The 12,999-nt window shown below is 41.7% G+C and overlaps 1 protein-coding gene across 1 annotated transcript in view; it reads right to left on the bottom strand.

Annotated features, from left to right (window-relative positions):
- Nucleotides 1-12,999, bottom strand: part of LOC124545886 (brain-specific homeobox protein homolog) — a 116,478-nt gene that overhangs the window by 25,448 nt on the left and 78,031 nt on the right. Inside the window, exon 5 of the mRNA XM_047124846.1 lies at nt 6,373-6,395. Within this exon, the coding sequence (XP_046980802.1) occupies nt 6,373-6,395 (23 nt within the window). The remainder of the gene's footprint in view (nt 1-6,372; nt 6,396-12,999) is intronic.

Genomic DNA, 12,999 nt, shown 5'->3' with positions numbered 1-12,999 from the left:
TTACATATAAGTTATTAAAGGTGGCTGACAGATTTACACGCTGGCCTGAGGCCTTTCTGACTACTGCCATGGCCGCAGAAACCGTAATCACAGTTTTTGTAGATAGCGAGATTTGGGGTCCCTCAGACGACAACAAAAGACCACGGAAGGCAATTTGAATCGTCACTGTTCCACGAGCTCTCGCGACTGTGTGGCCGGTCGCATATTAGAGCAACCAACGACTGCTGCACTAGCAACGGGACAGTGGACAAAGAAGATCAGGGCTACATCGCAGCTCAACTGGTGTACATAGAGCGTCTGAGACTTCTGGCAGAAATCATCTCTGCAAAACCAAGGCTTTTGTCTAATGAGGAAGCCGCAACAGAATTTGAACAGTTTCTCCAAAGAAGCATGATGCAAAAACGATCTTCTTCTCTAAAAGCTCATGGTACTAAACCTGTCTTCGTACCCAAGACCTACAATAAATCTCGTACACTTGCTTACCGGGCGATGCTGTACGACTACCTTTAAGATCTCCTCACACAAAACCTTATAACGTCATCCAACGTGGAGCAAATTCGTTCAGGATGGCGTAGAATGACAGGGAAGAAACGACTGAAGCCAGCTGGCTTGTAGGTCATTTGACTTTTTTGCTCGTCAAACCAAGGGTCACTGATATACATGAATTTACCGACATTTGGTCAAACCAACATTGGAGTCTTCAATCACATTTTGTATCCAGCCAGCGTACAATTATTTGAAAGTGACTCACTTCACAGGTTAAGATTTGAAAAGATGAACAGTTTTTGTTCAAACCAGTAACACAATCATCTGGTGGAACAAGACAGTTGCGAAAATTTTGTAAACTCACAAAAATAACTCAATATCTCCTACAGACGTCCTCCCCCCCCCCCCCCCTCCTCCACGAACCACCCCTGCCTCCCTTCCCCGATTCTTCCACGAGGGACGTTTGCAAATGTGTCCAAAAATTTAATTCTTCGATTTTGTTTTCATTCAGTAGTAATATTTGCTGACAAATAGTTCCCAAAGTTTCATTTTAGAAATCACATATGAACTGGTGGAGAAAAAAAGAATCTACGTTTCTCGATGTTTCCCGGGCACGCTTCTTTTCGCAACTGCCTGTGGAATAATAATTTCTACACCGACTAGAAATGCATTCCAGAATGTGTAATCATTGATGTTAGGTCCACATAAGTGTTTTAGCGTTTGGGCTTCAGTGTAGATGCATTCACTCTAACAATTCTTGAAAAAATGACAGTCGTCGTGTGTCTAGAGCTGACGTGTCTATTCAGGACCTAGAAAATGAAACAAGACAACGGAAAAGAAGGTACAAGACAAGTCTTGAGGACGAAGAACATCCTGAACACTATCCTGGCGCATCCTGAGAATGTATAACTGAAGAAAATGTAAGTGTAATCCTTAAAATCTTTTTCCTGAAAAATACATTTGCTGACACTACGCACATTTTTCTCAGGACATCTGTGATACGTCGAATAATGCCTTGAAATTTGGCTCACACGTTTCTTAGAGTGCAGCAAATAAACACACAGAGTCAAATGTTGTGTTTCAGATGAGATATGTAGTTGTTGAAATTCCTATACCGATTCCTGTCAAATGGATATACAACGTTATAATTTTTTTTATTAAAGCTTTTCAAAATTGCTCATGTACGAGGGGCTTTCAGTATGTAATATAATACCTTTTCTGTGAAAGTAGATTTTTTTTTTAGTATTCGAATACATCATATTATTCATCACTCTTTTGGCTACAAAACCATATTTTTCAACATAATCTCCGTTCAATACAACCGGTAGACGAGGGTGTCAGTACTACCATCAGAGACACCCAGTCAAGAAGCGAAATGATTGTGATCCACAGATCACCTCGAATGAGAGTATCCGCACGTTCCAACATTAAAGGAGTCACAGCCGTGCGCGGCTGGCCGGTAGGCGGGAGATTGGACAGATTTGGGCAACCCCGTTGTAATGATTACAAACGCCACGCCCAGCGACTCGTCGCGCTGTTGTTCACTGCCAGGTATCCGTAGACATTCTGCAAGCGCCTATGGATATCTGCGATGCTATGGTCTTCCGCCAAAAGAAACTCAGTGACACCTCTCTGCTTGAAACACATCTCCGTTACAGACACCATTTTGAAGACTACACGGAGCGCCGCCATCTATCGAAACTTAATGAAACTAAAGGGGCCGAAGCGGGAATATTCCATGATGTCCTACAACAAATTCTGTATTTTTCAACGGAAATTGGGCGAGAAGAAAATTACGTATTGAACGCCCCACGTATAATTGTTTATATGGATGTAGACATAACACAATTCAAATTTGCCAGTAGTTGGTGTAATAGTTTATCAAGAAAAGAAACACTAATAATTATAGATGTAAGAAAATTTATATTTTTACAGTGATATCTAAATTCGAAGAACAGTTTTGTGAACTGAGTTTCAAGTTGCATTATACTATTGCTAACCATCATATAAAATTTTATGATGTTTATCTTAAATATCTTTGGCGCACTGTTTGGTAGCATAAGTGTATGCGTTTCATGCACGTTCCCCATCAAACAATCGAACTCCTATGCATACAATAACCACAAAATTTTGATTATGTCACAGATATTGACGTGTTAAATATTTGACGTTAAGGATGGGAAACATTACGCGGATATATGGGAGGAAAAGGATTAGGAAAGATTTGGACTTATGTTGAAGATTTATTGAAAGTCACTAATTATCAAATAGTGGAAGAGTGGTTCTGGATAATTAGCGCTCCGTTATATAAAAAACTTGTTTTTCACATATCTGAATGTTTATGACATCATATCTCTTGGATTATGTGTCGTAAAATGATATCATTTTGCAGGTACATACAGGGGTGTATATGGATATTGTCTGCATATTGTGTTGCGAACAGAGTTAGTAGTAGGGAAGTAAATTAAAAAGCTATGTCTAATATTGAAATTTTACTGAATGAACAGCAAAAATGCGGTAAGCGATAAACTCGTTTCTTTTCATTATTCTGCGTGGGGTGTCAGCGAGAAGAAGTTGTGAAAATGTTTAAAATTGGTCATAAAGTTTGCTGGAAGTTACTACGCGCTCTCGTTCACAAATAATGGATGTAGATAGTCTGTGTAATTTGCGCGCTGCGAATTATTCTGCATCAAGACACGTCTACTGTCTCTAACTTAAATACTTCACTACTGCGTTCTACTTTTAACATAAGCTCGTGCCTCTTAATGAATAGAATACGACAGCATATTAACTTTTTAAATTCGGCCAATAAATGTATGAAATATTGCAAATCAAGTTTTTGTTGCCTTTGGAAGCCAATTTGCAGTTGGGACAAAGTGACTGGGTAACCGGGTTACCATTTTGTGCTACAGATTGTGTGGCAAATGTTGCAGTTCTAATTCTCTAATTTACATCTAAGCCAGATCATCACATCACAAATTAAACTGCAAGAAGGAATTTCACACTTTTACTGTTACCATTATTAGGGCTCTGTATCTGAATCAGTGAAAATGGAACACTTACATGATTACTTTGTTATCCGTCTGTTTATCTGTCCGCTTTTCGAAAACCTTTTTCCTGAGGAACGGGTACACGTAGCAAGTTGAAATTTATGTCACATACTAGGGTCTGTAGTTCGTATACGATATAATAAACGGTAGCTTACAGGTCAATGCAATCAAAAGAACCGATTATTTACGTCACATGTGTTGATACTCGCAAACTCACTCATCAAAACCTGTACGGTACCTCCTGTTAGTCTGAAATCTCGAAATTTTGGAAAGAAGGAAGGTTCCTCAGTTCAGGTAAGTGGAAAAATCCGAAATTGTTAATTTGTAATTACATTACACGAAAACATTTTTGTCATTTGTTATCGGACTGTCGGTGTGTCCCCCCGGCTGTTATAACCTCTTTTTCTTAGAAACTGGCAGATAAGTTGAAATTTATGTTATATACTGAGGTCCATGGTTCTTTGGTGGTGCAAAATCGTCAAGCTTCTAAGTCAGTACAATTAAAATATCGGCCATTTATGCCACATATTTTAATACTTCTTGCTTGCTGGGGTAGTTGCTTCACCGCGTAAGATCGTAACATCGTTCCTCTTTGCAATCGTCGTGCGAACGTCGAAATGGCAGATATTGAGATAACCGATCGCAGAATTGTTAAAAATTCAAATGTGTGTGAAATCTTATGGGACTTAACTGCTAAGGTCATCAGTCCCTAAGCTTACAGGCTACTTAACCTAAATTATCCTAAGGAGAAACACACACACACACCCATGCCCGAGGGAGGACTCGAACCTCCGCCGGGACCAGCCGCACAGTCCGTGACTGCAGCGCCTTAGACCGCTCAGCTAATTCTGCGCGATCGCGGAACTGAAAAGCACCTACAATCGCTAAGTAGTAGAAAGGCGTCAGGACTAGGTGAGATACATATAAGATTCTGTAAAGATTATGTGAAAGAACTTGCAGATCCCTTGAGCAACGAAAGGTACCTAGCGACTGGAGAAAAGCGCAGTTCATTCCCGTTTTTAAGAAAGCCCGTAACACAGATCCACACAACCTATATCGTTGACATCAATCTGTTGTAGAATTATGGAACATGTTTTATGCCCAAGAATTATGGCGTTTTTGGAAAATGAACATCTCCTATATAAAAATCAACATGGATTCCGCAAACAGAGATCCTGCGAAACTCAGCTCGCTCTGTTCCTCCATGAGATCCACAGCACAGTGGACAACGGCGCTCAGGTTGATGCTGGGTTCCTTGATTTCAGTAAGGCATTTGACACTGTCTCGCATTGCCTTTAATGGAAAAAATACGAATTTAACGGAGTTTTGGAGCAGACTTCTGATTGGATACAAGACATTGTTGCAAACAGAACTCAACACGTCGCTCTTAACGGAACAAAATCGACTGATGTAAAGATAATATCCGGACTACCACAGGGAAGTGTGATAGGGGCATTGCTTTTTACAGTATGTATAAATGATCTAGTAGAAAGCGTCGGATGCTCTTTAAGGCTATTCGTAGATAATGCAGTTGTCTATACCAAAGTAGCAACGCCAGAAGATAGTAAAAATTCGCAGAGCGACCTGCAGAGAATTGATGATTCGTGAGGACTCTGCCAGCTGACCCGGAAAATAAATAAATGTAGCATATTGCGTATACAGGGTGATCCATTGATAGTGACCGGACCAAATATCTCACGAAATAAGCGTCAAACGAAAAAACTACAAAGAACGAAACTCGTCTAGCTTGAAGGGGGAAACCAGATGGCGCTATCGTTGGCCCGCTAGATGGCGCTGCCATAGGTCAAACGGATATCAACTGCGTTTTCTTTAAATAGGAACCCCCATTTTTTATTACATATTCGTGTAGTACGTGATTTTAGTTGGACCACTTTTTGCGCTTTGTGACATGTCGCTGTAATAGTCACAAACGTATAAGTACGTGGTATCACGTAACATTCCGTCAGTGCCGACGGTATTTGATTCGTGATACATTACTCGTGTTAAAATGGACCGTTTACCAATTGCGGCAAAGGTCGATATCGTGTTGATGTATGACTGTTGTGATCAAAATGCCCAACGGGCGTGTGCTATGTATGGTGCTCGGTATCCTGGACGACATCATCCAAGTCTCCGTACCGTTCGCGCGATAGTTACGTTATTTAAGGAAACAGGAAGTGTTCAGCCACATGTGAAACGTCAACCACGACCTGCAATAAATGATGTTGCCCAAGTTGGTGTTTTAGCTGCTGTCGCGGCTAATCCGCACATCAGTAGCAGACAAATTGCCCGAGAATCGGGAATCTCAAAAATGTCGGTGTCGAAAATGCTCCAATATCGATTGCACCAGTACCATATTTCTATGCAGCAGGAATTGCATGGCGACGAATTTGAACGTCGTGTACAGTTCTGCCACTGGGCACAAGAGAAGTTACGGGACGATGACAGAGTTTTTGCACGCGTTCTATTTAGCGACGAAGCGTCATTCACCAACAGCGGTAACGTAAACCGGCATCATATGCACTACTGGGCAACGGATAATCCACGATGGCTGCGACAAGTGGAACATCAGCGACCTTGGCGGGTTAACGTATGGTGCGGCATTATGGGAGGAAGGATAATTGGTCCCCATTTTATCGATGGCAGTCTAAATGGTGCAGTGTACGCTGATTTCCTAAGCAATATCTACCGATGTTACTGCAAGATGTTTCACTGCATGACAGAATGGCGATGTACTTCCAACATGATGGATGTCCGGCACATAGCTCGCGTGCGGTTGAAGCGGTATTAAACAGCATATTTCATGACAGGTGGATTGGTCGTCGCACCACCATACCATGGCCCGCACGTTCACCGGATCTGACGTCCCCGGATTTCTTTCTGTGGGGAAAGTTGAAGGTTATGCTATCGTGATCCACCGACAACGCCTGACAACATGCGTCAGCGCATTGTCAATGCATGTGCGAACATTTCGGAAGGCGAACTACTCACTGTTGAGAGGAGTGTCGTTACACGTGTTGCCAAACGCATTGAGGTTGACGGACATCATTTTGAGCATTTATTGCATTAATGTGGTATTTGCAGCTAATCACGCTGTAACAGCATGCGTTCTTTAGAAAGCATCGTTCCTGCGAAAAGCAACTCGCCCTTTTTTCACATATCTTGCGAACCATGGATGATGGGTATCAGACGGATGCCATATTCCTTGGCTTCCGGAATGCGTTTGACTCGCTGCCCCACTGCAGACTCCTAACTAAGGTACGAGCATATGGGATTGGTCACCAAATATGTGAGTGGCTCAAAGACTTCTGAAGTAATAGAACCCAGTACGTTGTCCTCGATGGTGAGTGTTCATCGGAGGTGAGGGTATCATCTGGAGTGCCCCAGGGAAGTGTGGTAGGTCCGCTGTTGTTTTCTATCTACATAAGTGATCTTTTGGATAGGGTGGATAGCAATGTGCGGCTGTTTGCTGATGATGCTGTGGTGTACGGGAAGGTGTCATCGTTGAGTGACTGTAGGAGGATACAAGATGACTTGGACAGGATTTGTGAGTGATGTAAAGAATGGCAGCTAACTCTAAATATAGATAAATGCAAATTAATCTATCTACATCTACATCTACATTTATACTCCGCAAGCCACCCAACGGTGTGTGGCGGAGGGCACTTTACGTGCCACTGTCATTACCTCCCTTTCCTGTTCCAGTCGCGTATGGTTCGCGGGAAGAACGACTGTCTGAAAGCCTCCGTGCGCGCTCTAATCTCTCTAATGTTACATTCGTGATCTCCTCGGGAGGTATAAGTAGGGGGAAGCAATATATTCGATACCTCATCCAGAAACGCACCCTCTCGAAACCTGGCGAGCAAGCTACACCGCGATGCAGAGCGCCTCTCTTGCAGAGTCTGCCACTTGAGTTTATTAAACATCTCCGTAACACTATCACGGTTACCAAATAACCCTGTGACGAAACGCGCCGCTCTTCTTTGGATCTTCTCTATCTCCTCCGTCAGACCGATCTGGTACGGATCCCACACTGATGAGCAATACTCAAGTATAGGTCGAACGAGTGTTTCGTAAGCCACCTCCTTTGTTGATGGACTACATTTTCTAAGGAGTCTCCCAATGAATCTCAACCTGGTACCCGCCTTACCAACAATTAATTTTATATGATCATTCCACTTCAAATCGTTCCGCACGCATACTCCCAGATATTTTACAGAAGTAACTGCTACCAGTGTTTGTTCCGCTATCATATAATCATACAATAAAGGATCCTTCTTTCTATGTATTCGCAGTACATTACATTTGTCTATGTTAAGGGTCAGTTGCCACTCCCTGCACCAAGTGCCTATCCGCTGCAGATCTTCCAGCATTTCGCTACAATTTTCTAATGCTGCAACTTCTCTGTATACTACAGCATCATCCGCGAAAAGCCGCATGGAACTTCCGACACTATCTACTAGGTCATTTATATATATTGTGAAAAGCAATGGTCCCATAACACTCCCCTGTGGCACGCCAGAGGTTACTTTAACGTCTGTAGACGTCTCTCCATTGATAACAACATGCTGTGTTCTGTTTGCTAAAAACTCTTCAATCCAGCCACACAGCTGGTCTGATATTCCGTAGGCTCTTACTTTGTTTATCAGGCGACAGTGCGGAACTCTATCGAACGTCTTCCGGAAGTCAAGAAAAATAGCATCTACCTGGGAGCCTGTATCTAATATTTTCTGGGTCTCATGAACAAATAAAGCGAGTTGGGTCTCACACGATCGCTGTTTCCGGAATCCATGTTGATTCCTACATAGTAGATTCTGGGTTTCCAAAAACGACATGATACTCGAGCAAAAAACATGTTCTAAAATTCTACAACAGATCGACGTCAGAGATATAGGTCTATAGTTTTGCGCATCTGCTCGACGACCCTTCTTGAAGACTGGGACTATCTGTGCTCTTTTCCAATCATTTGGAACCCTCCGTTCCTCTAGAGACTTGCGGTACACGGCTGTTAGAAGGGGGGCAAGTTCTTTCGCGTACTCTGTGTAGAATCGAATTGGTATCCCGTCAGGTCCAGTGGACTTTCCTCTATTGAGTGATTCCAGTTGCTTTTCTATTCCTTGGACACTTATTTCGATGTCAGCCATTTTTTCGTTTGTGCGAGGATTTAGAGAAGGAACTGCAGTGCGGTCTTCCTCTGTGAAACAGCTTTGGAAAAAGGTGTTTAGTATTTCAGCTTTACGCGTGTCATCCTCTGTTTCAATGCCATCATCATCCCGTAGCGTCTGGATATGCTGTTTCGAGCCACTTACTGATTTAACGTAAGACCAGAACTTCCTAGGATTTTCTGTCAAGTCGGTACATAGAATTTTACTTTCGAATTCACTGAACGCTTCACGCATAGCCCTCGTTTGACATCGTTTAGCTTCTGTTTGTCTGAGAGGTTTTGGCTGCGTTTAGACTTGGAGTGGAGCTCTCTTTGCTTTCGCAGTAGTTTCCTAACTTTGTTGTTGTACCACGGTGGATTTTTCCCGTCCCTCACAGTTTTACTCGGCACGTACCTGTCTAAAACGCATTTTACGATTGCCTTGAACTTATTCCATAAACACTCAACATTGTCAGTGTCGGAACAGAAATTTTCGTTTTGATCTGTTAGGTAGTCTGAAATCTGCCTTCTATTACTCTTGCTAAACAGATAAACCTTCCTCCCTTTTTTTATATTCCTATTAACTTCCATATTCAGGGATGCTGCAACGGCCTTATGCAGATGAATAGGAAAAAGAATCCCGTAATGTTTGAATACTCCATTAGTAGTGTAGCGCTTGACGCAGTCACGTCGATTAAATATTTCGGCGTAACATTGCAGAGCAATATGAAGTGGGACAGACATGTAATGGCAGTTGTGGGAAAGGCGGATAGTCGTCTTCGGTTCATTGGTAGAATTTTGGAATGCTGTGTTTCTTCTGTACAGGAGACCGCTTATAAAACACTAATACGACCTATTCTTGAGTACTGCTCGAGCGTTTGGGATCCCTACCAGGTCGGATTGAGGGAGGACATAGAAGCAATTCAGAGACGGGCTGCTAGATTACTGGTAGGTTTGATCATCACGCGAGACTTACGGATATGCTTCAGGAACTCGGGTGGGAGTCTCTAGAGGAAAGGAATCGTTCTTTTCGTGAATCGCTACTGAGGAAATTTAGAGAACCGGCATTTGAGGCTGACTGCAGTACAATTTTACTGCCGCCAACTTATATTTCCCGGAAAGACCACAAAGATAAGACAAGAGAGATTAGGGCTCGTACAGAGGCATATAGGCAGTCATTTTTCCCTCGTTCTGTTTGGGAGTGGGACAGGGAGAGAAGATGCTATTTGTGATACGAGGTACCCTCCGCCACGCACCGTATGGTGTATTGCGGAGTATGTATGTAGAAGTATATGTTCTCAGAAATGATAAGCTCACAAAGGTACATGTATCACATTGGAACAAACGAAATAAAATGTTCAAACATACCTACGTTATGTATTTTAATTTAAAAACCAACCTGTTACCAACTGTTTGTCTAAAATTGTGAGCCATATGTTTGTGACTATTACAGCGCCATCCATCACAAAGCGAAAAAAGTGGTCCAATTAAAACATTCATATTTCTTTACGTACTACACGAATATGTAATAAAAATGGGGGTTCCTATTTAAAAAAATGCAGTTTATATCCGTTTGACCTATGGCAGCGCCATCTAGCGGGCCAACCCTAACGCCATCTGGTTTCCCCCTTCAAGCTAAACAAGTTTCGTTCTTTGTAGTTTTTTCGTTAGACGCTTATTTCCTGAGATATTTGGCCTGATCACGATCAATGTACCACCCTGTATATAGGAAAAGAAATCCACTACTGTATAGCTACACTACTGATGACAAACAACTGGAGACAGAGCGACCTTAAGTGGAATTACCAAATAAAACAGATAGTGGGAAAGGCAGACACCAGACTCAGCTTCATAGGAAGAATCTTAAGAAAATGTAACTCATTCACAAAAGAAGTGGCTTATAAGGCGCTTGTTCGTCCGATTCTTGAGTATTGTTCATCTATCTGGGATCCCCATCGGGTAGGACTGATAGCGAAGATATAGCGGCGTGTTTCGTCACGGGATCGTTCAGTCGGAGAGAGAGCATTACGGAGATGCTAAACAAACTCCACTGGCAGACGTTACAAGAGAGGCGTTCTACATCACGGAGAGAGTTAGTATTCAGATTTCGGGACAACACTTTTGAGGAGGAGTCGGACAATATATTACTTACCGACAATCATTCTTCCCACACACTATTCGTGAGTGGAACAGGGTTGGAGGGAACAGGTAATGATACCGAAAGTACCCTCTATCACACACTATTAGGTGAGTTGCGGAGTATGACGTAGATGTAGAATCGAAGAATTTGGCAAGAAGCTAGGTTTCACAGTACAAGTAAAGGGGAAAAAAATCAGAAAAAAATATTCCTTCTGTCATTTGTTGTCCGACTTCACACATGAAATTATAACATGCTCGAAAGTCCTAGAATCCCTAGAATCGATAACTTGCGAGTATCAATGTCGATAATAGGCAAAAATCGTCAAGATCCTCATTCCCGGAATGGATGAACTGTCTATATGCGTAATGAAGTCTGTACGGAACCCTCAGTGCGGGAGTGCTACTCACACATGGTCAGTTTTTCTTATAGAAATTCTTGCTTAACTTAATAATTTGAAAGCTTTTTTGATAATGGTTAAGCTTTGCATCAACATTTATACAACATTCGTAAGAAGTGTGTCAGCACTCTCTATTACATTGATTAAAATTACATTGAGTATCGAAAACAATATGGCCAACTTAAGGCTACTCTTTGCATTGTGTAAGATTCTGCGATTCTCTATGGAAATAAATAAGCAGATATCGATAGTAAAATCAGTGGGCGAAACATGGGAGCGCGATCTAAGCACTGTTGAGATGGCCAGAAGAGATTTAGATGACTTAACTACGCATGAAGTTGGAATTCAAGGTAAAATTCGCAAGCATAGCGCAAAAGCAATTGCAGGGTTAGGCTCGCGATTGTTAGTCCGAGTTTGCAATAATACCGTGTTTTGCTTGTCAGTTAAAGAAGCCTCCTTATCCTCCAAATAATAATAATTATTCTCCACATCTAATTCATAAATATGCTGTGGATGTTAAATGTTAATGTAACTTTGCAATTGAAATTATTTGTTAATCTGGCACTCAGTCATTATTGATACTTACAAGGTCATTGTCAGGCATGTCGCCATTATTAATACTTGTCAAACTATTATTGGTCTTGATGATTTCTGAAGTGTTTAAATAGACTTAATTTATGAAATCCCTTCTTACAAGTTATTTAGTAGTTAACAGGACCCAAGCAAACGACTTTTTATTTTACTCGTTCTTAGCAATAATAAGCTTTTTGCCGTTGCTGCTGCATCTGCTGCGAATTGCTGTAAACCACTTGGAAAAAGGCAGTCATCTAAAGAGGAGAGTGTAGAGCTTAGGGCCAAAACCGAGACACTGACACACCACAACATGTCATGTACTCCAATCCAGTAAATTCCGTTGCACAAGCCAGATTCTGTATCACTTGTAAATTCTTATTCAAATACGCAGCCAGATAGCTTAGGTATTTATTGTTACTGCTTCATTTGTTCCTGTAGTTTTTCATATTCAAATACGCAGTCAGACAGATTATCCAAATGTTAGTTTTAAGTATTTCGTGTAACGATTTGTTGAGGGCTTAAATGACAGTGAAACTGACACTCATACAACACGCACATAGGGTTACGCAAGTCAGATTCCGATTACTGATAGCTGAGGTTGTTTATCGAGTCCATTTTCACAGACGAACATCGGCTTTATTTGTTGAAGGCACGTTACACATTGTAGTTCACTATATTTCACAACAGAAAAAATCTTTTAAGAAAAAAAAGATAGCTCCATCAATAAGAGCAGTGCCCGCTACAAGCAAAATTGTGGTTTCCATTCCCGGTTCGAAACAGTTTTAATCTGATAGACGTTCCAAAACAGCGCACGCGGCGCTGAAGTGTGAAAAATTTATTCTAAGACGGTTTTGTTTATATAATTACATTATGCAGTTCAATTGCAGTTGCTGTTGGCGATTCTGTGCTCCCGACTGCATTTTTTCATTACTACCTTGACATATGTTAGTTCCGCCACAATGTCACACACTGACTTACGCATCACCAAACGTGCAGTTTAACGCTACGTTTATAGTCCCAGCGAATATGATTTCGGTCACGAAATTTTGTTCCGTTCTGGCTTAATCTTTGGAAACGGTACAGGGTTATTTTCGAAAGTACCACGAAACTTTCAACCAGCAATTTATGCACTCCTGTTACGCAAATGTGGAAAACGCGTGACATCGTCAACAGCTTTAAAGGTTGGAAATGCTCTTGATAACAGTAATGC

The sequence above is a fragment of the Schistocerca americana genome, chromosome 8 (assembly GCF_021461395.2).
Source record: "Schistocerca americana isolate TAMUIC-IGC-003095 chromosome 8, iqSchAmer2.1, whole genome shotgun sequence".
Lineage (NCBI taxonomy): Eukaryota > Metazoa > Arthropoda > Insecta > Orthoptera > Acrididae > Schistocerca > Schistocerca americana.
This window is presented reverse-complemented; position numbering and strand designations above follow the sequence as displayed.